The following is a 25949-nucleotide window of genomic DNA, read 5'->3' as shown; positions in this document are numbered from 1 at the left end:
ATTTTCATGATTACCTAATCATTACGAAACAGTAGAGATGCGCAGAAACCGAAAGTCTAATAATAGACATGAACTTAGGTGGGAAGAAGTTGTATGTAGTAAAGAAGCTCTCCGATAGAAGGGAATTTCATCTTTTCTCATGATGCGATATGCCGGTGGTCAATATGGTCAACCAATGATGTTCGTCCATCTTGTCTCTCTGGAACAGACCCAATCGGCGATCGTGACGGTTGGAGCCAAGAAAATTTGAGGAATCTAGATTTTAATCAAAGTAAGCACTTTTCTTCACATATTTATTGTAAGTCATGTTTAATTTGTTTGCCTGCCTCAAGTGGAGCATTGTCACTATTTTTTAAGGAGGAGGCATCTTTAATTTCAATGCGTGATAACGAATAACGTCTGGTAACGCCTTAGCGGTAGGGTTGGTTTATTTCCTTTTTTGGAGAGTTTGCCTCAGACATTTATACTTAATTAATTTTACAGTCATTTCGCAAGTTCTTTCAGTTTTCATATATTTTTAGTGGTGTTCAACATCGATTTTACCTTACTACCAACTCTTCTATGATTTTGTGGTACCTCTGTAAATGTAAATCTGTCATTGTTTGTTTTGGGACAAACCTTATTATCATCTCAAATATTGTTATGAATGTAAACACCCCCCTAAACTTATTTAGCCTTTTAGTTAGTTTATGTAATATATTTTCATTTTTTTGGACCTATCTCTACTCTACGTTTGTTGCAAATCTTACATTGTCACACATGTCCTCTGTGCGTCATCAAAGCAAAATATTACAATTGAGTTAACATATATTAATTAAATATTATTGGGAGATATTTAATCGATTTTGTCTGGTGTGCGTTTTGTTCTAGTCGACATTGTTGTAGAATGACCTGTGGTACAGGAGTGCTTAATATTTGGTAGTAAAGCAGCATATATTAACATCGACTCTCCTCTATGCACTGAACATTCACTGTACTCTAAGAATTTTGTTACACTAAGCTTTGCCACAAATGGAGCAGTGATAAACACAACTGTTGCTACATATTTATAAATGAGTCGAGCTATGGGTTTCAGCTCATCTGCATTTACCAAATAACTGTACTCGGTTTTGCTGTCATGACACTCCTTTCGTCACTCAATTATTGGAAAATGTGAACACTTTTTTGAGGATTCCCTTTTACTAAGTAATGCTGCAACCTTGGCTGGAGAGTTCTTCGCAAAAAAAATGATTGTATGTATAGTCTGAAGTTCATCTCTAATGTATGGTGGTGAACCTTGACTTTTGTCGACATGGAGCCCCAGGCTTTAGTGCGAGTGCCAGCGCCAGCGCCAGCAGGGTGTTGCCCGCGCCCGCCGGCCCGCCTGGCATGGCGTTCCGTCGCCAAGGGACTGCCCAGCCCAGGACTGCCTGGGCACGGCCAAGGCATGGACAGGAATAGCGCCTTGGTCTGCTTGCAAGATGTTGCGGCGAAGCGCGCCGCGCCGGGCCCTGCTGGGGTAGAGTCCTATAGGGGAGAGAAACGTCATGGGTGTCTTGCTCATCTGCCAGTAGAATTTTTCATGGCGGCCATCTTGGGGAGACTGCGGGGCGCGCGGGGTTTGACTGTACGCACGACGGAGCGACGTTGGCAGTTACTTCTATTTTATTGCCAACAACAAAGCGATTAAAAAATTGAACCAATGTGGTTTTAGAAAGGACTCTGCTCAAAGATCCTTACGATATATTTAGTTTTTAGTGACAACACTCCAATTAATAAAAGGAAGCGGTGAAAACTATATATTTTTAGTCACAGACCGTAAGGTGTGTGTTTTAATTTGTAATTATAAATTTAAAATTATAGTTAGCTCTAAACTGTATTGAGCGCCTTTTTCGGTAGAGTTTAAGCATTGTTTCCGATATTTTGGCTTTCCGGTACGACTTCTAGTTATTAAGAACGATCAGTATTCGTGCAACATGTTTCCGCAACCTAACCTGCGCGAGCGGCCGGCGGCGGCTGCGGCCGGGCGACGTTGCCAGCAGACGGAAAAACCGGGGAAACTAACTGTTCTCGAAAATACGAGGACGTCCTGTGTTGGTAAAGCATCGATCGGAAACCTAAATTTCATACCCGTTCGGCTCGCTGCATTTTGGGGTGCTGGCTAACTTCTAAATATTAAAAACTGTTGATTTTAGCCGTACGCTTCACGGACTACGGCACGTAAACAGCTGCTAAACCCGAGTCGCCATCTTGAGGGGCACGCGCTTGTGCGCATGCTCACGCGGCCATCTTGGGGAGATTTGGTTTCAGCGGGGAGGAGTGGCGGGGCAGGGTGGGGTAGCGGTATGAGGGATTCATCGACGCATTTCTCGAGTTTACGTTTCTCTCCCCTCTAGGACTCTATGCTGGGGTTCCTGTGCATGGGAAAGAGGGGGGGGGGGGGTGAAAGAGTGCAATGTGTCCGTCCACCGTGAGGCGTCAAAGGGAACGGGGGAAAGGGGGGAATTTGTGTGTAAGGATCAAGTCTGGGCCGGGAGGCCTACCCGGGGCGACCGCGCGTAGGGCTTTGGAGGGGGGGAGGGCGTCGGCCGGGGCCTCGGGTAGCCGCGGGCCACGGCGCCAGTACGATGCGTCAGGGCGGGCGGGCTGGGGCGCACGCGGCGGCCGCGGGGGCGCTGCACCCCGGCGACCTGGGGCGCGGGCGCGGATCTGTGCGCAGCCGGGGCTCCAAGGGCTCCATGGGCTCCAAGGACTCTTCGAGCACGGCGTCGGACCCCCGCGAGCGCGTCAAGGACTGCTGCCGCAAGCTGGTGGCCTTTATGTGCACCCAAGTGGGCGTGGGCGGGCTGGTCGTGAGCTACGCCATAGTGGGGGCGGTCTGCTTCATAAACATCGAGAGCAAGGTGGAGTACCCCGAGCTCGCAGAGGTGCGGGAGCACAGCAAACAGACGGCGGCCCGGCTGTGGCTCATCTCACAAGAGCTCAACGTGCTCAACGAGTCGCTGTGGCGCCGCAAGGTGGACTCGGCCCTGATGGGCTTCCAAGGCGCCGTCGTGGACGCGGCCCGTAAGGGCTACGACGGCCGCACCGCCGAGGCCATGTGGTCCTTCCCCGCTGCCCTCATGTTTTCCCTGTCTATCTTCACCATGATTGGCTTCGGGAACCTGGTGCCGCGGACCACGTGGGGCAAAGCCGCCACCGTGGTGTACGCCGTGTTCGGCGTCCCTTTGTACGTGCTGTACTTCATGAACATGGGCAAGGTGCTGGCCCAGACGTTTCGCTGGCTCTACACCCGCCTGTACGAGTGCTCGACGCCGAGGCCGGCCGGCTCCACGGGTCCGGGGCCGCGGGTGATTGTGCCGTCCACGGCCTGCCTCTGGGTCATCAGCGGCTACGTGCTCACAGGCACCATCATGTTCGCCGAGTGGGAGCAATGGAGCTACCTGGACAGCTGCTACTTCTGCGTGACCAGCCTCTGCAAGATCGGCTTCGGCGACTTCGTTCCCGGCGCCACCCTCAGCGACGGCGAGGGCGACGGCAAGGGCGGTGACGACGGTGGCATCCAGACCCGGCGGGTCATCACCTTCGTGTACCTGCTGCTCGGCCTGGGACTCATCGCCATGTGCTACAACCTGATGCGCGAGGAGGTGCGCGTCAAGGTTCGCCAGCTCAAGGATGATGTTGGCCACTGCCTGGACGAGTTGCATCTGCGAGCCGCGACCTGCTACCGGGGACCCAGCCCGGAGCAGGACTACATGTACTGAGACCACTGAGACACGAGTGCAGTGCCAGAGTTGCCCGGGGCGACAAAAACGGACACTAAGACAGTATTTTTTTTTACGGGGGGGGGGGGGGCTTTTCTGATGCATTTATTCCTTTTCTTTTTTAACTTTGGTGAAGTTAGTATTCTACACACGCGGTGCCACGCCGAACGCTCCCTGCTCCTACGCGCTCTACTCGCCACCGTGCCTTCCCGCCCGTCAGGCTAAATTTACCTCGACCCGACTTGTTGCTGAGCCACTCCGTAGCGCAGACTAGAACCGGCCTGTCTGTAAATGTGTACTCTGTAGTCTCTGAACCACCGTGCCCGAAGACCAACTCAAGCTGGAAAAATGCTGGCAAGAGAACCCCTAGTGCATATACCTATTCAGTGGAAAAGTTCTACTTACTTTTGTGTAGACCATCTTGACACCTGTGCAATTGAAATAAGACCTGCACAGTGAGTTTTAAATATTTTTAAGCATTGTAATTAAATTAAACACAATATTTTAGTAATTCAGTGTTACATTTTGCATATACAATACTATTTTTATCGTGGATAACACTCTAATCTGTTTTCCTTTTGAATCTTTTTGTGTCTGTAACCTTGTGAATGTAACCAGCTCTACTAGTTGTCCTGGATATTGCTCATGTTTTTATCTTTTCCCTTTCCTTTCAGATGGATTTGTGTGTGGGCTTCAAACACTCCATTTTCTTGCTGACTATGATATAATAAAGGAATATTTAAGGTAACCAGTTGTACATTTACTTGCAAGGTGGCACATTTCAATTTACTATTTGATTTTTAGACGTATTTTACTTTCTAGGTTGTAGCAACTCCATTTTCATTACAGCATCCTGAGTACATTAAAAATGTCCAGCATGCTAGGGTCAACTGCACCCAGTGGTCCCATTCGGCTTTTAGCTGTCCCCGGGTATGAAGGCCGGGTCAATGATGTTATTTATCACCCTCCACAAACTCGTTCAGAAGAAGATTCTGCTGTAATATATTTTGGTGGAGATGTACAGGTAAATTTCTAAATATTATTTGATTTGTGCCGTATAATAGTGTGTTTATGCTGTACGCTTTTGTTCACGTACAGGATTATAAGGAAAATATGGAAGGTCACCGAGATAATAAACCATACATGAAGTGGAGTTTAGATGAAACTAGTGAGCGACTTAGTAAACGCTTTCCTACCTGCCATATTGTTGTTGTACGTCCAGTTAGGTAAGCCTAAGACATCCTAAATCCATTATACATTTGAAAACAATGAGCAGCCTCCTTATAAAAGTCAAGATTTTTCCCCACTCTTTGTGTAGTGCAGCTTTTTATCATTTTACTTTTCATTTACTGATATGCTTTTTTAACCATGTTCTGCATGTAGAAGGATGATTTGCCAAAATTGTAGTTTGATGCAGGGGTAGCTTGATAAATCTTAATTGTATCTCAATAAATTAATCTTATTCAAATCTAACCCAATATATAAGGGAATAGAAGATAATTTACTGCTCTTTCCTACTTGTCCTGAAAGTGAACCCGAAGCTTTCTTCCCCAGTTTTTACTCTTTTACAATTTATAAGGTGGCATTTTAGGTTTGGTTTTTCTGTACTAAATTACTACGTACTTTCATCTGTTGCTTAAACTGTTCACTATTCTGTAAAGTTGACAAATATTAATTTCAACAATATTGAAAATTGGTGCACTTGTATTAACAGCAGAAGTATTTTACTACTGAATGTACTTATGCATATTAATAATATTTGAAATTGTGGGTTGCACATTCATGGGTTTACATTGAATTTTTCAGTTTGATCTGTAACATATGTTTGTTTGTTTAAATAGATCGACTACTCCTAAACTTGCCACCTTCATGGATTTTGTATCAGCTGAAATGGATCATAACAGGCAAGTAAATTGTTTTCTAATATATTTAACTTTACTTCTTTTGGCATAAATATTTTACCAATAATATCTTAAAGACAAATAATTAAGAATTTGGTTCTTTTGTTAAATTTTTACTGCATGCTAGTAGTGCAAACACATTTAAATATTGCAAACTTGTTTATTTAGCAAGTTGATAGGATTAATGCTCACCAAGCAGGGCAAAGAACATAGCATAGATGGATAATCAAGGGAACACAATTAAAATTTTGGCACAAAACATGAGACACTAACTTTCTTGGGTCACCCAATGAGTCCTTCCTCCACTATTCACATTAGCCCTGGGACGTAAAGGAACTAACTCCCTCACCTGAGGGCCAAACATGTGTAGGGGAGAACTCTCTAAACCCATTGGTATGGTATTGTATCTCTGACAGGTTACTGTTTCTATTTCCCAGATTGTTTCAGGTGTTGTGAAGTACTTATATTTTGATTTGCTTTCAGGATGGAATTCAAAACATTTAGCTGCTATGATAATTTTGTTCCATGCAATAACTGTGGTGCTCCAGAACACACACCCACCCATTACACTTTGCAGCATCTGGAAAGACTCCTTCAATGTGCCTCTGCTCGGTTACGTAATATGTCCATAAGTCAGTTAAGGTCGCAAGCGCAAAAAGATGCAAAACCATCCACTGACAGCACAACAAGCACTGATGTTGGTAGCTCTTCAAGTAGTGTCTGTCAAAATGAAGTAGCGACACTAGTAAGTTAGATCAATTGATGTAAATAAATGTTATTTTTCAGAAATAGTGAATAACATTTTTGGTTTCTTTGTTTCAGGAATCTAAACTGGTTCCAGACCAAAAGCTGGAAAAAGATCAGGAAAAGATTTGGTGGAGGGAAGGTATCCAATTGGATCGTGCACATTTGATTCTCATTGGTTTCAGTAAAGGATGTGTAGTATTGAACCAGATTATTTATGAATTTCACTATTTGAAAACACTTACCCCTGATGATGATACAATGTCCAAAATAGTATCTCGGATTAGAGAAATGTACTGGCTTGATGGTGGTCATTCTGGTGGTAAAAACACATGGATTACTTCACGGAGTCTTCTTGAAACTTTAACCAGACTTAGTAAGTATAAATCTCACAAAGTAATAGGAAATAACCTTTTTGATCAATCAGATAAAATTAACAAGTTTTGAATTTCTTGCAGGCATTAATATACATGTGCATGTAACACCTTATCAAGTTAATGATGATAGAAGACCGTGGATACGTAAGGAAGAAAAGGCTTTTTGTGATCTCCTGCGCAGGCTAAATGCTCCAATAGAGAGAACTTTTCATTTTGAAAATCAATTACCCACATTGCTCACCCACTTTGAAGTTCATAATGTATTCAGGCCTGAGGGAGGTTGTGAAAATGCCTCATCTTCCCCGCCAGAGACCTAAAGCTTTGTGTAAAAGTCTTGTTCCTCAGTCCCCTTTGACAGAAGAAGCGTGATTTCCTGTTTCTCATCCTCTATAAAGACTTGTAAGGTTCAAGATTTAATCTTACTTGTCAATTGGTTTTGACAGAACACTTCTGGTTCTTTCATTAGAGGAATAAATACTTTGGTTATCTGTCAGTTCCTCCCATGTATTTTATCTATCACCATCAAGTCATACATGCGCAAAGCTAGTCGCTCTAAGCTCTCATGATATTTAAAATTCGTCAGTTTTGTAAATATTCATATGGAATACATATAAATTGCTGTATTCTTGAGCTGTCTGGGTAAACAGTATGATGTTTCATCTTCATATCTACTTTAAAGTATGTGAATTTTTCTGTGCCAAATGCTTTGAGTAGATATATACTGTTTGTTCAAACATCTATAAATATGTTACCACTGAAAACAAAACATCTATATGACACTTCCCACATGTGATCTGTGGTATGGGTCTAGAGCTCATTTTCTAGCCCACCCTGTACAGTATATGGTATTTTTGTAAATCTATTACTTATGTCACTATTGTTTCCATTTCTAATTGGAATGTGGGCAAACAAATTTTGACAACAAAACGTACAATCATTCACAGAAATTGAGTTGGATGTGGATTATACTTCATGTACTGCAGGTAGAATTGTCTTCATTTTATGTTAGTCTTGCTTCAAACTCAAATCTATCTTTGATTCTGTTTTGTTCTGTTCTGTAACTTGTTCCCTGTACTACCTAGGAAAGATAGATGCATAGAAGAAGTGGCCATGCATAGGTATTTTATCATAAGACTGGATAGTTTCTTGGTTTTATATATTTCAGATAGACAAACTTCATTTTATATGAAATTTTATTCTCTATCGTAATCTGAGGCTGTTTTATACAACAATACTACCTAAATGAGATTCAGTTCCCTCATGAAAAGAGCATGCCTGCCGCTGGCTCGGTACTTTGTTCATACAAACTATATTGTTTTTATATTTATGTTATTACTGTATCTCTCACACAAGAGTCTTGGTGTGCATTGCTTTTTTTATTCATTTCCATATTTATTTATGTCTCAGTCAAAATTTTCTTCATCTGAATTGACTTTTCTGCTTTTAACGGTTGTAGTGAAATTTGAAAGGACCTTCTCTACTGTGTGTAACTGATAGAAGAAACCCTTATCTTACCTACTTGTTGTGAATGGTCAGTTTGGCTCTCTACAAGGCTATAAGAAATGAAAGTTTTCATTGAAAGTAGTTCTTGTTGTGTCCACCTATTTTTATTTTGTTGAAATTTCCAAATGTCTTCGACATGTGCTACCAGATAAGGGTATAGCGAATTGTTGTCCAAGGCATACACACATTTTTATTTTTTTAAAGTGCAAAAGCTATGGAATGGTGGAAGTAGTGCACCTTGGAAATTATTTCACACAACCTGTTATTTCTTTTTACATTGTTCAGAATCTGTAAGTGGCTCATGGTTGGTCTCAGTTTAATAAGTTCTCTAGATTGGTTGTCAGGAGCAGTTCACTTTACAATTTTCTTGCGCTTTTTCCAAAAGGCTACTCCTATGATAAACTGTTGTTTCCCCTGACGCACTTGAATCCTTGAATACTCATAAAAATGCGCTTAAAAGTGTTATGAATTGGTGATTCATTGAATGCTTTGATGTTTTAAACATGTCATCAATTTGTCATGTGCGCCTTTCTATGCACATTGAAGTGCTTTTAATGCCTTAAGTGCTTCAGGGGTTGATTGGGACTATATATGAAAACTGTGATGTTGATACCTATCTTTTTATGTGTTGTATGAGGAATCTCTTTATAATTTGTGTTCCCTTTTATTTGAACAATATTTTCTCAAGGATGTAGTTGTTGTGTCTTCTCAGGCACAGCAACTATTTCTATCTCTATATGGATCTATTTCTAACATGATTACTGCAGGATAAATGAGCATGTATTCTCAAGCATGTGTACTTAAACCAAAGAACTTTCAACATTTCTGATGGTACACCCAATTTTCCCCCCCTCTCTCTCTCTCTCTCCCTCTCTCTCACCCTCTCTCTCACAGGGTAATTAATGCCTTTGTGTGAGGAAATTGTAATCATGTTTCTCTTGCCATTGCATTTTTAAGATAACATTCCACAACTGTAGTTTATACTTGAAGTATTAACCATAAAGAAACTGATTTTACATGATATTATGTGGACTTGCAATTTACTGTTTTACCAAATGGAATATTTTATGAGGACATAATTGTAGTGGGTAATTTTTTAAAAATTAATCAAATTAGTGAAGAATAAGTGTTTATTTATTAATAAAAATTGTGATTTGAAGTACAATTTATTGTTTTTTTCTGAAAGATTTACTCCTATGCCCCTTTCCTCTGTGCCTGGACGATGTTCGAGATATCCGTCTATTCCTTATTTCCGTTTGATTCAATTTAATCAAGGTTAGTGTTGCTTAAATGCTTTTGGCATTCTCACGAATGACCCCATGCTTCTACTCGGTCTCGGTCATGACATGATGGTGGTATGGTCAGCTGCTGCTGCTGCTGGCATGGGCATAGTCATGAGGTCACGGGGTTGCGCGTTCGCGTTTTATAACGACAGTACCAATCTTACAACTTAATTCATTGTTCTCGATCTCGATCAAAATTAGAAGTTTAACTTCTTGTACATTCCTTGAATGTTACATTTTTAATGAAATGTAGCATTTTGAGAAGGGGTGTTGTAACATCTCAACGTGAGCTGATTTTCAACTGAAACCTTGCGCTGACGATTGCAAGCAAAAGCAAGCAAGACTGCTGCCTGCCTGCCTGGTGGGCAGCGCAAACAAACGTCATGTCGAGGGTCTTGTTGCCGTTGTTGCGAGTAGATGTTTGGGTGCATTTATATGTTTACTGTTGCTAAGTGAAAACAGAAATTTGCTGAACTTTAGATAATTTTGTCGTCAGGGTGTGAGGTACCTTCTCTTCCGAGTATCGCTTTATTGGTCGAGCAAGACTGACTTGGTCGAGGGAGTGTGCACATAACCAAGCAAATCATCATGTATTGCCTTCAATGGTTGATACCTGTTTTACTTATCCCAAAGCCACTCAACCCGGCTCTTCTTAACACCCATGTAATGTTTATGTTACTTTACATGGTTAGCTTTTTCTTGGAGCGCAAACCTTGCTCCATCTGCAGTCTCATATTTGTTGCAGCAGTATTTTTGATATGCTACAGTGGCTTCGGTAACTGTATACTCTGGAACAACATTTGTGATGTAAACCGTTGTGAGAATGGATGACTCATATATGGACTGCATGGCAGTGCAATATTACATGCACTAAATATCACACTGAAGACGAACCACCTGGACTAGCATTGGCTTCTGATCAATGACGTTTTGTTATCATTTTTAAAAAAATTCTATGTTCACTAGAAGATTAATTTTAGTATTTATTCATTTTAGTGTTTTTTCTATTGGCTTACAGCTGTAAGCATTTGTTCAGCGTTTAGTATTGAAATGTATCATATTGTTTCCATTCTCGTCTAGTGACTCATTGTTGAGTTGAGATTGGAGATGGTTAGGAAATTTGTGTAAATTTTCATGTCTCATAGGGTATTTTACTCTCTGAAAAGTCCATTCTTTAATTCCAAATTTTTTGTGTTATGAAATTGGAATTTAAAGTGTGGTTCCTTTTCATAAGGGTATAGTTTTTTATAAGTTTTGAAATTCAGACACATGTTCCCAAAACAATTCTTGTCATTTCTATCTTATTAAGGATTCATATTAATTAATTTAAGGTTGTAGTTCTGATTGTACTAAGTCATTAATCTTTGATTTGTGCAAGTGCCACATTGATTTTAGAATAAATTAATGAACTGAATTTTCTAGAACTTTAATCTTAGCGTCAGACAAGTGCTTGTAAATATATTTTTTTGTAAATTATGTAACTGCACGTCTTTAAGATCATCCTGCTGGTCTAAATATCTATATCTATCCACGCCCTTACAAATTTGATTTTCTTCCATATACTATGTATTTCAATGATTCTATGACCTTTTGTCTTAAATACAATATTTTCAGTTGACTTATTGATTGACAGATAATTCTTTAGTTTCCATTGTAAGCCAAAATGTTGGTATATTTTTCAGTTTTGTTCCTATGATATGAGAAGTTTGTAAGGTCATTTGTAGTAATTTTTGTAATATAACAAGACTTTGCTCAAGTCTTCAATAGACCTTAAATCCCTTATGGACTAAGAGCATACATATCTGTAGTTGATTTAGGCATTGAAATTATTTAGTAGAGAACTTTTCCAAACCTGTCTTAAAGGGTTCTTATTCTAGTGAGAATTTTATTGTCTGTATTTTAGGTAGGACATTAAAGGATATAAAATTATTGTTGACCTGCATTGAACCTGCAAATGAAATTGTAACACTGGGATTTGTGGTATTTTGTTGAAGAGATTGGATTTTGCTCAAGGTTCACGTTTTCATTAATAGTTTACTCAATTTTCTTTCTAATGTGACTTAAAAGACAGACTTAATTCTTCTAGTCCTTAACTCCTTTTATGTCATGTGCTTCCAGAATTTTTAACCAATGACTAAACTATTTTTACCAACTCAGTCCTTCAATGTCTTGTATCTATGTTAGTTGGTGATTTAGGACAGTTGAACTGGTCCTTTTCTCTTTTTGCATATTAAAAGTCATCACTGAGCAGATCAAAATGTGGTGACTGTTCTTTAGACTTAGTTCAGCTAATTTAAATTATGATAGAGTTGGGTCATAGAAAACTCAATTTTTTTGGGGAAAGATAATTTAGTCTCATTGTTGACTGTTTAAGGCTGAAGCTCAATCAAAAGCCCACATGCAAATAAATTTCTAATTTTTCTCTTTATAAAATAAGCCTTAAGTAAGCTTTGCTTTTTTTCCCATCGTACACTGTTATTCTAATGCATTATAAATCAGATATCTTTTATGGGCTGTGATTTTTGCTATCCCAAATTTTAAGCAGTGATAAATACATATAACTGATATGCTTGCTTTCCTTTGTACATTCATTTAAAAAATATTGAGTAACCGAAACGCCATAGCAGGGCAAAAAAAATTGTTAATAAAAGTGTTTAATTGCTGCGTAACTGAATTGCTGCATTCCAACCCAAAATCCTAACAGCACAACACGAAGAGACAAACAATTCTACTCCACATGTATTAACATGTATTATACAATTATACACATCAACATTTCAACGAAACTTGTACCCAAATGCTCTACTTTAGGTCAACCTGGTTAACATTGACTTTCTCAAGTGTTGACTTGCTTACACCTGAAATTGAAAAGTTGAAACTCGCGCGGCGGTACTTTGTGAGTCAGTGCAGTCAAGGTGCATGCTGTTTTTTTTATTTTTTTAAAAAATCACTCCCATTTTCAGATGTACCTTGGCAAAGGGACAATGCAAGTGCACAATTTAAGAATTAAAATAGATGTAAATTTTGATACATAGTTTATCTATTCACTTGTAATTAGATTGTGTCACTCATTTCACTTTGCATTTTGCTCACGTTTCACTTTTCAGGTTGGCAACACTGATACAAGAGTTGAATCACGACTTCGCCATTTTGGAGGGCAGTGACGCTGCCGGGGCCGGGTAGAGAAGGTGCACTATCTTGGTGCGCCGAAAATTGTAATTGCTCTAATTTTATTGGAGTAATTAATATTTTTTGGCACCATGCAGGCCCACAGCAAAAAGCGCGTTTGCTACTACTACGACAGTAAGTTTGTATCTTTTCTTCATGCATCCAACACGCTCTCTGAAAGTGTGGTTCACACCCGTTGTACCTTTGCTGATAGGCTGACTGTTTTCACTCTCCGCTATTTAAGGTGACTTTAAAGGTTTCAAAACACGCACTTACTGCCACGTACAATGTGTTATTTTCATTTTGTTCTGATCAACAAGTTTTCAGTCCTCGCAGTGTGTCTCCTGGACCCTATCTCGTCAGTGTACTGTTTTCGGCGTCCCTCCGTAGCTTGTTCACGGGTCCATCTTGTTCGGGCCACCGTAGTTCATGGGGGCTTTGCTTGTAATGATTGTTTGGCGGCATCACATCAAAACAATAGTTCTCATTGATTATCTACCTCACGTATACCCTTCCTTCTGGAACTGTCCGAATTAAAATTTTCGATAAATATGAATTTTTATCTGATGACACTTTTTCTTGTACCCTCTTTGTTCAATTATGGCTGTTGAGAGCCGGGAAAGTACGGTTCACCGAGACTGTACCAACGAACCCATCAGTTGTTTGTGTTTGTATATTCTTTACACTCCCACCATGGATTACATTCAACTTTTTCTTTTATATTTTTGTTACAAAATAACTTACTTTCTTTTTGTCATCTGATAGGAACATGTAATTTAATGTAATTGTTTAAATGTCTTGTCAAGTGAAGGAATATTATACAAAATGTGACCAATCATTTTCTTGTACTAACGTTTAGGGTGGCAATTTTTATGGATTTTCAAAATAACTGGCTCTGAATGAGTAAAGCTTAAATATATTAACCAGTTTCTAATAAATACTTATTTTTACAGGTGATATAGGTAATTACTACTATGGACAAGGACATCCGATGAAACCACACAGAATACGCATGACACACAATCTTCTCTTGAACTATGGGTTGTACAGGAAGATGGAAATTTATGTAAGTTATCACAGTACATAAAATGTAATCATTCATGTAGTTTCTAACTAACAGACACATTCTCTCTTTGTTTGATCTTAATAACAGAGACCACACAAGGCAACTGCCGAAGAAATGACCAAATTCCATAGTGATGAATATGTAAGATTTTTACGGAGCATCAGACCAGATAATATGTCTGACTACAACAAACAAATGCAGAGATGTAAGTCAGAAATTGAATTTTTGGTCATAAATGTATATGTTGCCAAATCAAAAACTGACTTATGTGTTATTTTTCAGTTAATGTTGGAGAGGATTGCCCTGTATTCGATGGGTTGTATGAGTTTTGCCAATTGTCTGCTGGTGGTTCAGTCGCAGCAGCAGTCAAATTGAACAAACAAGCTTCTGAAATCTGTATCAATTGGGGAGGTGGACTTCATCATGCCAAAAAGAGTGAAGCCTCAGGTATGGCTATTATCATTTTATCTTGCTTTTTGTGAGATAGATGTCTACAGCCATTACTTATTTTTCCCCTATTTATATTTAATTTTTTTAAAAAAAACATTTTTGTTGCATCAGGATTCTGTTATGTAAATGACATAGTTTTGGGCATTTTGGAACTGCTGAAGTACCATCAACGAGTTTTGTACATTGATATTGATGTGCATCATGGTGATGGTGTTGAAGAAGCATTCTACACTACCGACAGAGTCATGACTGTGTCATTCCACAAATATGGTGAATACTTTCCTGGAACAGGTGACCTCAGGGTAAGTGTTTTCACTTTTATTTCGTGCCATTAAATACAGAATAAGTTCAAAGACTCTAAATTGAATATTTGTTTAGGATATTGGTGCTGGGAAAGGAAAGTACTATGCTGTCAACATTCCTCTCCGGGATGGTATGGATGATGAAAGCTACGAATCTATCTTTGTTCCAATTATCTCAAAAGTTATGGAAACCTTCCAACCAAGTGCTGTTGTTCTTCAATGTGGGGCTGATTCACTCACCGGTGATAGATTAGGGTGCTTCAATCTCACTGTCAGAGGTTGGTATCTTTTTAAAAAAAAAAAACTTCAAACTAATTTGAGCTGATTTATTTATCTGCACCTGTAAATAGTACTTCACATCGTACAATTACAAGAATTCAGAAATATATTTTTTATTTTTTTATTTTCAGGACACGGAAAATGTGTGGAATTTGTGAAGAAATATGGAATGCCTTTCCTCATGGTTGGAGGTGGAGGATACACCATCCGTAATGTATCAAGATGCTGGACCTATGAAACATCAGTAGCTCTCGGAACTGAAATAGCAAATGAACTGCCTTACAATGATTATTTTGAGTATTTTGGACCAGATTTTAAGTTGCATATCAGCCCATCCAACATGGCTAACCAGAATACTCCAGAATACCTTGAAAAGATAAAGTAAGTCTTATCCTTATTCGTAAATGCACTATACTAAATTTACCAGTACAGATTTTTGTAACGCTGAAATGCTATCTTGTTCTGTAGGACAAGGCTGTTTGAAAACTTGAGAATGCTTCCTCATGCTCCAGGAGTTCAAGTTCAAGGTATGAAATATCCACACTTTCATGCACTTGAATATTTAAATGTATCAAATGCTTGAAAATTGTTTTTCTTTCTGGCCAACAGCTATTCCCGAAGATGCAGTTCGAGAAGAATCTGACGATGATGATAAAGCCAACCCAGATGAGAGACTTACTCAGGCAGCTCTTGATAAACGTATCGTTCCTGACAATGAATTCAGTGATTCTGAAGATGAAGGTGAGGGCGGCAGAAGAAACGATCGTTCATTCAAGGGTAGAAAACGTCCCCGTTTAGATACGAAGACTCCAGCTGATGCTAATGAGGAGAAGCTGAAGAGTGAGGGAGATGGTGCCAAACCAGAGGGCAAGAGTGAGTATTGACATTTTCTGTACAGACTTGAAAATATGACAAATGACTAATGGGACTAAATTTCATCTTCTCTTTTGCAGCTGAAGAGAAGGACGAGAAAGTGGCATCTAGTGACGATGCTAAAAAGGATGCTGCACCAAATCCTTGATAATTTTTAGGTTACTGATTTTGACATCAAATTTGTTGCTCTCTGCAATTTGAGGGTTTGCAGTGTTTCTGATTCTTCAGTCCGTCTGGGTGTATCAATTTTTAATAGCAGTTTGGATATCAAGTGTGGTAATAATACCTTTTCAACCATGGTCATAGTACAAGTTATTTATTATAAAATATTGAATCCCACCCTTCAAAACAGAATGAGGGAGTTGTGACTATTTTTCAGGGAATCATAAAAGCAAATGTATGTATTATTTTGAAGTGGATCAGTCATGCCAATGAATTGTCCACTATATGTAAATTAATTCTTAAGCAATCTTCTTACTTCATTGGAAAATCTTTCCAATGTTGTTTTGTGATCTCCATAGTGTGCAGTAATTGATGCTGTTTTTTGGATATGGTCTCAGTTTTGATCATTTCATAGGCTAAGAATTGTTTTACAATTCACCTTTCTGTTCATTAGAATAGAGCAACAAATACTTCATTAACTTTCATTATCTAAACTGCTTTAAGTGTCAATTGGGAGGCACTCCTAGTAACTTTCATGATATCAAGTCATGAATGTGAATAGTCTTCATTTTATTGAATAACACATTTCTGTGATCTGACTTAATCTCTAACTTAATGTTTTTGCACTGTAGAATTTATTGTTGAACTCTAGAGTGTGGTCAAATCCATCTTCTTGTAGATGGACCAAAGAAGTAACTTCTGCAGTGTACGCATTCACTTTGCTGCAAAAACTGTATCTGAATTACCAAGACTTTTCTGAGCATTGTCCATCAGCTCGAGAATTGTACCTGATTTTGTGAAACTGGGGCTTTGTCTTGTAGTTGCTGTACACTGTTCGGTTAGCTAAAACCTCACTTAAACTGAAGAAATTAAGTTTTACCCTTGGTATTGTTTGGTTGCTCTGCTCATGATTGTAAACTCTTGTCTAGTTCCTTTACTTTCCACATTTTATAAAATTATTGGTTGTCTTTAACTGTGGTATATTTTTTTAATGCCAGGCATAATCTTGAGTGGCTTTGTGGTGCTAAAATGGCTTACAATTCTTGCATTTAGACTTAGTTGAGTGTATTGAAATTGTTAATGCAGCCTTTAAAGTGATTATTTTCTGTAATCAGTTTCCGTTTAGTAATCTAACATTTGGAACAATCAGTAAGTCTTCTCAGTACCAGCCATTTGCTGAAGTAAGGTGATGGTAAGGTAAAGGACCATTACTATCGCTTTTATTTTTGTTGTAACATTTATGACAGCAAGCTCTTGGAGAATTCTGCTGTGTGTCTGTACTATTGAAGCAAATCATTTCCTTGATCTTATTCGTCCTACTGCTATAGTTAATTATGTTCATTTATTATCAAGCTTGCAGAGGTATGAGACTTCTCACCAAAGCTTTCAGTAACTAAGCTATATTTAGTAATTATGTTTATATTTTACTCACCGGTGATAGATTAGGGTGCTTCAATCTCACTGTCAGAGGTTGGTATCTTTTTAAAAAAAAAAAACTTCAAACTAATTTGAGCTGATTTATTTATCTGCACCTGTAAATAGTACTTCACATCGTACAATTACAAGAATTCAGAAATATATTTTTTATTTTTTTATTTTCAGGACACGGAAAATGTGTGGAATTTGTGAAGAAATATGGAATGCCTTTCCTCATGGTTGGAGGTGGAGGATACACCATCCGTAATGTATCAAGATGCTGGACCTATGAAACATCAGTAGCTCTCGGAACTGAAATAGCAAATGAACTGCCTTACAATGATTATTTTGAGTATTTTGGACCAGATTTTAAGTTGCATATCAGCCCATCCAACATGGCTAACCAGAATACTCCAGAATACCTTGAAAAGATAAAGTAAGTCTTATCCTTATTCGTAAATGCACTATACTAAATTTACCAGTACAGATTTTTGTAACGCTGAAATGCTATCTTGTTCTGTAGGACAAGGCTGTTTGAAAACTTGAGAATGCTTCCTCATGCTCCAGGAGTTCAAGTTCAAGGTATGAAATATCCACACTTTCATGCACTTGAATATTTAAATGTATCAAATGCTTGAAAATTGTTTTTCTTTCTGGCCAACAGCTATTCCCGAAGATGCAGTTCGAGAAGAATCTGACGATGATGATAAAGCCAACCCAGATGAGAGACTTACTCAGGCAGCTCTTGATAAACGTATCGTTCCTGACAATGAATTCAGTGATTCTGAAGATGAAGGTGAGGGCGGCAGAAGAAACGATCGTTCATTCAAGGGTAGAAAACGTCCCCGTTTAGATACGAAGACTCCAGCTGATGCTAATGAGGAGAAGCTGAAGAGTGAGGGAGATGGTGCCAAACCAGAGGGCAAGAGTGAGTATTGACATTTTCTGTACAGACTTGAAAATATGACAAATGACTAATGGGACTAAATTTCATCTTCTCTTTTGCAGCTGAAGAGAAGGACGAGAAAGTGGCATCTAGTGACGATGCTAAAAAGGATGCTGCACCAAATCCTTGATAATTTTTAGGTTACTGATTTTGACATCAAATTTGTTGCTCTCTGCAATTTGAGGGTTTGCAGTGTTTCTGATTCTTCAGTCCGTCTGGGTGTATCAATTTTTAATAGCAGTTTGGATATCAAGTGTGGTAATAATACCTTTTCAACCATGGTCATAGTACAAGTTATTTATTATAAAATATTGAATCCCACCCTTCAAAACAGAATGAGGGAGTTGTGACTATTTTTCAGGGAATCATAAAAGCAAATGTATGTATTATTTTGAAGTGGATCAGTCATGCCAATGAATTGTCCACTATATGTAAATTAATTCTTAAGCAATCTTCTTACTTCATTGGAAAATCTTTCCAATGTTGTTTTGTGATCTCCATAGTGTGCAGTAATTGATGCTGTTTTTTGGATATGGTCTCAGTTTTGATCATTTCATAGGCTAAGAATTGTTTTACAATTCACCTTTCTGTTCATTAGAATAGAGCAACAAATACTTCATTAACTTTCATTATCTAAACTGCTTTAAGTGTCAATTGGGAGGCACTCCTAGTAACTTTCATGATATCAAGTCATGAATGTGAATAGTCTTCATTTTATTGAATAACACATTTCTGTGATCTGACTTAATCTCTAACTTAATGTTTTTGCACTGTAGAATTTATTGTTGAACTCTAGAGTGTGGTCAAATCCATCTTCTTGTAGATGGACCAAAGAAGTAACTTCTGCAGTGTACGCATTCACTTTGCTGCAAAAACTGTATCTGAATTACCAAGACTTTTCTGAGCATTGTCCATCAGCTCGAGAATTGTACCTGATTTTGTGAAACTGGGGCTTTGTCTTGTAGTTGCTGTACACTGTTCGGTTAGCTAAAACCTCACTTAAACTGAAGAAATTAAGTTTTACCCTTGGTATTGTTTGGTTGCTCTGCTCATGATTGTAAACTCTTGTCTAGTTCCTTTACTTTCCACATTTTATAAAATTATTGGTTGTCTTTAACTGTGGTATATTTTTTTAATGCCAGGCATAATCTTGAGTGGCTTTGTGGTGCTAAAATGGCTTACAATTCTTGCATTTAGACTTAGTTGAGTGTATTGAAATTGTTAATGCAGCCTTTAAAGTGATTATTTTCTGTAATCAGTTTCCGTTTAGTAATCTAACATTTGGAACAATCAGTAAGTCTTCTCAGTACCAGCCATTTGCTGAAGTAAGGTGATGGTAAGGTAAAGGACCATTACTATCGCTTTTATTTTTGTTGTAACATTTATGACAGCAAGCTCTTGGAGAATTCTGCTGTGTGTCTGTACTATTGAAGCAAATCATTTCCTTGATCTTATTCGTCCTACTGCTATAGTTAATTATGTTCATTTATTATCAAGCTTGCAGAGGTATGAGACTTCTCACCAAAGCTTTCAGTAACTAAGCTATATTTAGTAATTATGTTTATATTTTAATTTTTTAACATTATGTAATGTAGTATATTGTACTATGTTCTTTTACCGTACCACCACACTACTCAAGGTTGGCAACATTAAAGCACGTTTTATAAATGACTTATTGTTTGCTCTACCATCATTGTTCCTTTTCCTGAGCTGGGGCGGAGGCGAAAATGGACTATGCAAAGATGTCAAATAATGCAATTAAAGTAATCTTCACAATTGTGCAGTATTTTTCGAAATTTATATTGTGCTTGTGAGAAATCGCTGTCCTTAATGGTCAGCTTGAAGCAATGTACAAATTTCGTATGATCCCAATCAACCAATCCTGCCTGCGTGTTCGGCTCAATGCCGAGCCACTTCGTTTTCCACCTTGGTGAGCGCCACGTTCCGCGAGGTCTCTGTACGGAAGGGCACGGCGTCGCCCATGGCGAAGCGCTTGTGGGTGTCGAGGCAGTGGATGGCCGCCGTCAGGGCGAGTATCTTACCCGACAGGTCCTTATCGGTCGCCACCAGGAGGTCCTCCATGCCGTTGTACGTTGCCCTGAGACAGAAGAGGCGCCGTCAAGTCATGTCGTAATTCGTTCCTTCTGCACTTCAAGGTGCCGTCCCTCCGCGCGTTGCACCTACTTTGCGTGGTCCAGGCGGTCCTGCAGCTCTTGCATGGTCCTGCGCAGTTGCAGCACCTCGTCGCACAGCCCTACCATGGGCTCGTCCCGCGCCTGCTCGAGGCCCGGCCGGTATTTGCGGTTCTCAAGGCGGGTCTCGGCCAGCATCAGGCACTCTGTTTTGTCGCGCAGCGCGTTGGTCAGGTCCGCTATCTCCTTGTGCAGCCGTGCCATGGCCTCCTTGAGCTGTAACGATCGCTTTCTTACAACCAGAACCACAAGCGACGCATGCGAGTCCGAGTCACCTACGCCTGCTCAGGTGCACTCACGTTCATCTTTTGCCATTCGAGCTCGTTCTTAGCTCGCTGAGTCTCGTAGACGCACTTGCGCATGGCGAACTCGGTCGCGTCCTTGTGGGCGGTGAGGTCGTTCCTGGCCCTGGCCCGCGCCACCTGCATGGCCTCGCGCAGCTTGGCGCTGCTGGCGAGCTCGTTGTCCCCGCGGAGCTTGGTGCAACGGCAGTGGTCGAGCCAGGACTCGTACGGGACGATGCTGTTGCAAGGACACGGTGAAGCACGTCGGCAGGCATCCTTGCAGACTCGACTGCTTATATAGTACGTACTTGTTGACGATCTCGGTGGGGTCGGGCTTGAACGTGATGCCGGCGCAGCTGCGGTCTCGCGCCAAGTTGTCGTGGTCGATCTCGAGCGTGTCGTCCTGGTCGCGGGTAGCCTGCCGCAGGCTGCAGGCCGCCTCCTCCAGGCGATTGTGCTGCTCGAAGGCTGCGTGGCAGCGCTCCGTCAGCATGGCCTTGTGCGCCTCCAGCGCCGCGATCTCCTGCCGAGCCCATGTACCATGTCACCCGAGTAGAGCTAGTGCCCCACCACGCCCCACCCCGACGCTACGCACATCCTTGAGCTCCTGCTCGCGCTCGGCGTCCACCAGGTCCGGGACGACCCGCCGGTCGATGATGGCCTGGCACTCGGCCTCCACCAAGAAACACGTGGCGATGCTCTCCAGCTCCTGCTCGCAAATCTCCTTCTCGGCGGCCAGGTCTCGCTGCTCTGCTTCCACCTGGCGCAGGCAGCGGCCGAGGATCTCCTGCCAGCGGCCGACCTGCAAGCAGTGTGCGGTCGGTGAGGTATGAACCCTCGCGCTCGCGGTGACCCGGAGGTCGGGTCCCGGACCGCGCTGGGCCTCACCTCGGTGACGCGGTCGGCGAGCCGGCAGTCGTTGTGGTAGGCGTCCCACTTGGTGCGGACGCGCGTCTCGTTGCGCAGCGTCCGCGCGTCATTGCGGAAGCGGAAGCCGTCGTGGCGCGCCGTCTGGCCGCACTGCCGCAGCGCCCACACCCCCGCCTGCCAGTCGGCCTTGCTCAGGTGCTGCAGCGGCTTCAGCTGCGACGACAGCGACAGCTGCGTCGACATGGCGGCTGCCACCACCGGGAGGTGCCAACACGGGTACCGAGGGAGTGGACCAGCTGGAGAAGAGAGGACGGTTACGGTTGCAGTGACAGATCGGCTCCGACAGCGGCGGTGACGGCGCTGTAACGTTCAATATGAACAGTCGATTCGAAAGATGAACAAATGATATGATGATGATGTACAAAGCACTTGTATTTCAGTTGCAATCGGTGGTTCACAGTTCACAGTAGTTTACAGTTGAGCTTTGCGGTGTTAACAGTCTTAAGACAGTGGGTTCACAAACACTCTACTGGAGATACGGGTTGCCCGCCTCGTCCGACAGTCTCGGCGGCTGATACGTAACTAACTCTGCTCCACACGGCTGCGCCGTGTGTCCATCCCTATTCTGCTGAACTATGCAGTTTTGCTCCAACGCGCTGGCCCTTGCGTCTGGCCTGACACGGCGGGATATTCAAAGACTCAAGGATCGCCGGTCGCCCTGCGTCCGGCGTACCTTACAGCGCCGGTGCGCACGCGGTTTGGTTTGCCTACCTGCTCCTGCTGCGCTGCGCTCCGATGCTCTCCGGCCGGGTGCGCCCGTCTACATGCCGGCTGCGGGGGCGTCTAGGGGGCTGCAGTGGGAGGGAGATTGTTGGCAGTGCGTTACCTGGGTAACTGGGCTCCCGCCGCCCCACCGTTGCACTCCGCGCACGCACCACTCCAGCCCCTCCAGCCCGGGGGCTCAGTGGATCGCCACCCCGCTGCTGTCCGCCCGACAGAGGACTGGGTAGCGTGACCCAGACACCTTTCAGATCCCTGATTCTTTATGATCCTGGATAGTTTCGACAAGGCGGCGTCATCCGGAAAGTAGTATTCCTGGAAGCTCCTCATTGCGCCTGATTGGTAGGCAACATCTTGCCTGAAGTGCATGCGTGCGCTGCAGGGTGGCCTACCCCGAGTCTCGCAGGCGCCGAGCTCCCCTGAATGAATATCAGGAAAACGGGAAGTACTCTCTGGACGCTCCCCGAGCGTTGGGGGGTGAGTTGTACAGCCCGAGCCCGTGCACAGTCGGCACAGTATACACGCACGGCCGTGCGCGAATGAGCTTTTTGTCCCGGCCTGTACTTTACCTGGCCATGCGGACTGCTGCTGAGCCCTCCCAACATTCCGCCCTCCCGACGCCCCACGTGGGGACGCCGGCCTCCCTCCTGTGGCAGTGGGGCGGCGGGGCGCGACGGGCCGCGGTGGTGGGGTGCGAGGGGAAGGGTGGGTCGTTTGCCGCCCCAAGCCGTCTGCTCGGCAACAACTAGGGTGGCCCCAATACGCCCCAATCCCAATGTAAAGCGCTGCAGTCTCGTCACTCTTGGGTATTGTGTTGGACAGGAGTCTAAACGCGATCGACGTTGTTCAGCTGCTATTCGAGAATGCAATCTGCGCGTCTGAAGATATGATGCAGTGACGAATTCCGTCACATCTCCCGTCTCCCCTTTGCCGTTGCGCCTGTATGCGTCAGACGTGGCCGCTGCAGAAGCCGGGCGGCGTGCGGCCACCCTAGACGCCGAGGGGCGGAGAGCTGGTGTCGGGCCTAGGGGCGGCGGGCGGTGGCGCGCCGAGCCGCGCCAGGGCGGGGGCCACCCCGAGCCCGGGCCGAGGGTTGGGCTGCCACGAGGCGTGGCGCGGCGCGGCGGGGTGCGAGGGGCTCACCCTTACGCAGAAACGCACCCTTATTGATCGTAGAACTGCCGCGCAGGTTGTAGCAACAGCTGCTGTTATTGCCCTCACTGTTGCTGTCTGCTCGGGGGACGCGCTTCCGCGCGCGCCGCACCTGCCGCCTGCCACATCTGCGGCAGCAGCTGCAGGTGCACATCTGCCGTGCGGGCCACGCGCCCGCGGCTAGCGACAGCAAAGAAGCGGTTATAGTTCTGTTTGTGCCCCGAGCCCACCCCGCGGTGGTGCTTGGGCGGAGGGGGGTCCCCGCCGAGGGATGACGTGTAGGATGTCGTCCAGACGCGTTATTCGCTCCGGCCCGCTTAACCCGGGCCACTATCCGGCCGCTCCGGCCTGACAAAGTGGAGTCGCACAATATTAGAGGGGACAAGTCGGCCGAAGGGTTATCACGGCCCTAAATCACGTCCAGCTCCGCGGCGGCGCCCCTCCCGCTCCCGCTCCCGCTCCCCTTCCTGTCCCATCCCTCCTCACATATGCGGCGAGTCCGGTCGGTTTGTGTCCGGCGAAGCTCGGCGGAAGCGCCGAGGTCATGAAGTGCAGCACGCAGCCTCTCGCCGATCCACGCGCGTCTGCTGCCCCCTTCATATTCAGAGCGGGCATTTCTTTATTTCTTTCTTGGCTGCCTCGACATATGAGTATGAGGAATTTGTCATCCCTTCGTGAGCATCAGGGGAGCTTGCAGACGGAGAAGAACTCATGCAGGGGTGGCGCAGCAGCAGCCCCAGCCAGCGCATGCGGTGCACAGGTGTGTGTGTGCGTGCGCGCGAGCGCGCCCCCGTGTGCCCCCGTGTGCCACAGCAGCTCCCCGCCAACTCCCCGCCGGCCTCATAAAAGAGTGAAAGTTCAATACACCTCCACGCTCCGCCACGGGGTGCACCTGCCCCGGCATGCCGTATGTTTATTTACGGCGCAGGCCGGAGCCGCGGGGTGGCCGGGGCGCGGGCGCACCACCTGAGCCAGGAGGGGGCCTACAACAGGGAGGGGAGGAGGCCATCGGATGCAGGATGTGCGCGACAGCCGCGGGTGCAGGTTCAAAATAAAAGGGACAGCCACGGGAGACCTCTGGACTCTCACGTCGACCCACGGGGTTGTTCCTGGGCTGGCCCGGGCCAGGGCGGATGAGTTAGCTTGGCGGGCAATATTGTCCTTGGGGCGCCCATCTCGGCTCGGCAAAGGGTTGCGAAGGACGTCTTAACCTTCCCTGAAATAAGAGCCCAGGCACTCGGGGGCAACAGGGCGTGCAGGGAGGGGGAGGGGGGCGGCTTACCCTTCTTCCTACTTCAACCGCGCGCCCCCGAGACCGAGCGTCCCCTTACTCCACTCCACGGCACGTCAACGACGGGGAAAATTAGAATCGCGCGCGCTGCCTGAGGCTGGCTGAGCTCGGTTCAAACTCCAAAGGGCGAGGCTAAGGAGGGTCGAGCCATCCCGGGGCTTGGGGGGTCGGACGGACGGGACGGGGGGCCGCCGCCGGCCGATTTAGGTCCAATGGGGTGTCACTGGCTCGGAGGCAGGGCAGGCGTAGGTGACCGGCACGCGCGTGACTCTCTGTCCTTCTCCCCCGCCCCTCTCGCTCTCCCTCTCTCTTTCCCTCCGCTTCCCACCCCTGCAAAACAAAGAGCCGCGCCACGTGCGGGGTCGTCGCAGCGGGCTCGAGTAATTGCGCCCCGCTCCCATCCCCCACCTGCCCCTCCCCCCTCCCCCAACCGAACGAAAAACCATCCGCCCGAGTCAGGTAAACGGTAAACCTTCCCCCCCCGTATACGGGCCCGGACCCGGCTGGGGCTGAGGGGAAAGGAAACCGAACCGAACGGCACGGCGGTGGCGGCGGGTGGGACAGCGGCGTGAAATATCGCCATCTCTATGCCAATAGATCGCCCGCCGAACGGCATCGTAAATTTTTCATACCGTACCCCGGCCGCGCCGCCGTGTTCCATTCCGACCGCAGGCCCGGCCTGCCCGGCGGCGGCCCAGGAAGCCAGCCCCCCGGAGCCGCCTTACGCTTCCGTACATCCGCGTGCGTCGTCTTGTTTCATGGCGCGGCCAGAAGAGGGGAGGGGGGGAGGGGAGGAGGGGTATCAGGAGCTAGGAGGGCACCACGTCCTCGTCCTCCGTGAGCGCGCCGCGGGCCTCCTGGCCGGGCTGGCAACATGTGGCCCATTGTCCAGCCGCAACGTCGCCGTGGTCCTGCGGCTGCCAGCTCGGCGTCCAGTCCAGACCGCTAGCAGCGGTCCGATTTGGGCCGGCTGCCAGCGCGGCTACCAGCTCGGCTGGGCCGCCAGCCCGAGAGGTCGTTGGGCCTGTTGGGGCGGGGCAGGCTTGGCTTGGTCGCGCTCATTTTGTCTTTGTCGGGCCCGACCGCGCGTTGCGCCCCTGCAGCCCGCTGGCAACGACAAAGTGCCACCAGGAGCCCGCCGGGAGCCCCCCGGCGGTGCGCCCCCCC

The 25949-nt window shown here is 44.5% G+C and overlaps 5 protein-coding genes across 20 annotated transcripts; 4 read left to right on the top strand and 1 right to left on the bottom strand.

Annotated features, from left to right (window-relative positions):
* Positions 1 to 37: 37 nt before the first annotated feature.
* On the top strand, positions 38 to 9433 carry LOC113203921 (mitochondrial protein C2orf69 homolog). Of its 12 annotated transcripts, none has more exons than XM_052271695.1 (8): positions 43 to 271; positions 4418 to 4514; positions 4593 to 4767; positions 4842 to 4969; positions 5585 to 5647; positions 6128 to 6389; positions 6467 to 6764; positions 6847 to 9433. In XM_052271695.1, exons 3-8 carry the CDS (start codon positions 4612 to 4614, stop codon positions 7080 to 7082), a joined length of 1143 nt encoding a protein of 380 aa, XP_052127655.1. In that variant the 5' UTR covers positions 43 to 271; positions 4418 to 4514; positions 4593 to 4611; the 3' UTR covers positions 7083 to 9433. The 12 variants fall into 12 exon arrangements, with proteins under 12 accessions (XP_026275171.1, XP_052127655.1, XP_026274924.1 ...); XM_026419139.2 differs by having other exon boundaries at positions 44 to 271; positions 4418 to 4487; XM_052271694.1 differs by having other exon boundaries at positions 44 to 271; positions 4418 to 4487; positions 4548 to 4767.
* Positions 2718 to 3743, top strand: LOC127750315 (potassium channel subfamily K member 9). The gene has a single exon (XM_052271699.1). The coding sequence runs from the start codon at positions 2718 to 2720 to the stop codon at positions 3741 to 3743; it is 1026 nt and encodes a 341-aa protein (XP_052127659.1).
* A 264-nt stretch (positions 9434 to 9697) lies between the features above and the next one.
* Positions 9698 to 12220, top strand: LOC113207076 (bladder cancer-associated protein). Its single transcript, XM_026423486.2, has one exon. The coding sequence runs from the start codon at positions 10140 to 10142 to the stop codon at positions 10380 to 10382; it is 243 nt and encodes an 80-aa protein (XP_026279271.1). The 5' UTR covers positions 9698 to 10139; the 3' UTR covers positions 10383 to 12220.
* Positions 12221 to 12685: 465 nt separating this feature from the next.
* LOC113203698 (histone deacetylase HDAC1) lies at positions 12686 to 19884 on the top strand. 5 transcript variants are annotated; one of them, XM_026418539.2, is made up of 10 exons: positions 12686 to 12854; positions 13673 to 13785; positions 13873 to 13990; positions 14068 to 14232; positions 14347 to 14537; positions 14614 to 14815; positions 17454 to 17703; positions 17791 to 17849; positions 17932 to 18195; positions 18276 to 19884. In XM_026418539.2, the coding sequence occupies exons 1-10, from the start codon at positions 12812 to 12814 to the stop codon at positions 18341 to 18343; spliced, it is 1473 nt and encodes a 490-aa protein (XP_026274324.1). In that variant the 5' UTR covers positions 12686 to 12811; the 3' UTR covers positions 18344 to 19884. The 5 variants fall into 5 exon arrangements, with proteins under 5 accessions (XP_026274324.1, XP_052127623.1, XP_052127624.1 ...); XM_052271663.1 differs by lacking the exon at positions 17454 to 17703 and adding an exon at positions 14948 to 15197; XM_052271664.1 differs by lacking the exons at positions 17454 to 17703; positions 17791 to 17849 and adding exons at positions 14948 to 15197; positions 15285 to 15343.
* A 103-nt stretch (positions 19885 to 19987) lies between these two features.
* Positions 19988 to 22509, bottom strand: LOC113203772 (tektin-2-like). Its single transcript, XM_026418669.2, has 7 exons — positions 22331 to 22509; positions 21578 to 21855; positions 21285 to 21491; positions 20998 to 21212; positions 20705 to 20927; positions 20398 to 20621; positions 19988 to 20311 (listed from the first exon to the last, which is right to left on the bottom strand). Exons 2-7 carry the CDS (start codon positions 21800 to 21802, stop codon positions 20113 to 20115), a joined length of 1293 nt encoding a protein of 430 aa, XP_026274454.1. The 5' UTR covers positions 21803 to 21855; positions 22331 to 22509; the 3' UTR covers positions 19988 to 20112.
* Positions 22510 to 25949: the final 3440 nt, after the last annotated feature.

This window comes from Frankliniella occidentalis, unplaced genomic scaffold (assembly GCF_000697945.3).
Source record: "Frankliniella occidentalis isolate FOCC.00 unplaced genomic scaffold, Focc_3.1 Scaffold169, whole genome shotgun sequence".
Lineage (NCBI taxonomy): Eukaryota > Metazoa > Arthropoda > Insecta > Thysanoptera > Thripidae > Frankliniella > Frankliniella occidentalis.
The sequence above is the reverse complement of the archived record's forward strand: the minus strand, read 5'-3'. Positions and strand labels throughout refer to the sequence as shown.

Coding starts and splice junctions, on each gene's coding strand:
- LOC113203698 (XM_026418539.2), top strand. CDS start 12,812: ATGCAGGCCCACAGCAAAAAGCGCGTTTGCTACTACTACGACA. Junction 13,991..14,067: donor CAACAAACAAATGCAGAGAT/GTAAGTCAGAAA, acceptor GTTATTTTTCAG/TTAATGTTGGAGAGGATTGC. Junction 14,816..17,453: donor CTTCAATCTCACTGTCAGAG/GTTGGTATCTTT, acceptor TTTTATTTTCAG/GACACGGAAAATGTGTGGAA.
- LOC127750315 (XM_052271699.1), top strand. CDS start 2,718: ATGGGCTCCAAGGACTCTTCGAGCACGGCGTCGGACCCCCGCGAGCGC.
- LOC113203921 (XM_052271695.1), top strand. CDS start 4,612: ATGTCCAGCATGCTAGGGTCAACTGCACCCAGTGGTCCCATTCGGCTT. Junction 4,970..5,584: donor GTTGTTGTACGTCCAGTTAG/GTAAGCCTAAGA, acceptor TTGTTTAAATAG/ATCGACTACTCCTAAACTTG. Junction 5,648..6,127: donor GCTGAAATGGATCATAACAG/GCAAGTAAATTG, acceptor ATTTGCTTTCAG/GATGGAATTCAAAACATTTA.
- LOC113203772 (XM_026418669.2), bottom strand. CDS start 21,802: ATGTCGACGCAGCTGTCGCTGTCGTCGCAGCTGAAGCCGCTGCAGCAC. Junction 21,492..21,577: donor TCGCCGACCGCGTCACCGAG/GTGAGGCCCAGC, acceptor CACTGCTTGCAG/GTCGGCCGCTGGCAGGAGAT. Junction 20,928..20,997: donor CCCACCGAGATCGTCAACAA/GTACGTACTATA, acceptor TCCTTGCAACAG/CATCGTCCCGTACGAGTCCT.
- LOC113207076 (XM_026423486.2), top strand. CDS start 10,140: ATGTATTGCCTTCAATGGTTGATACCTGTTTTACTTATCCCAAAGCCA.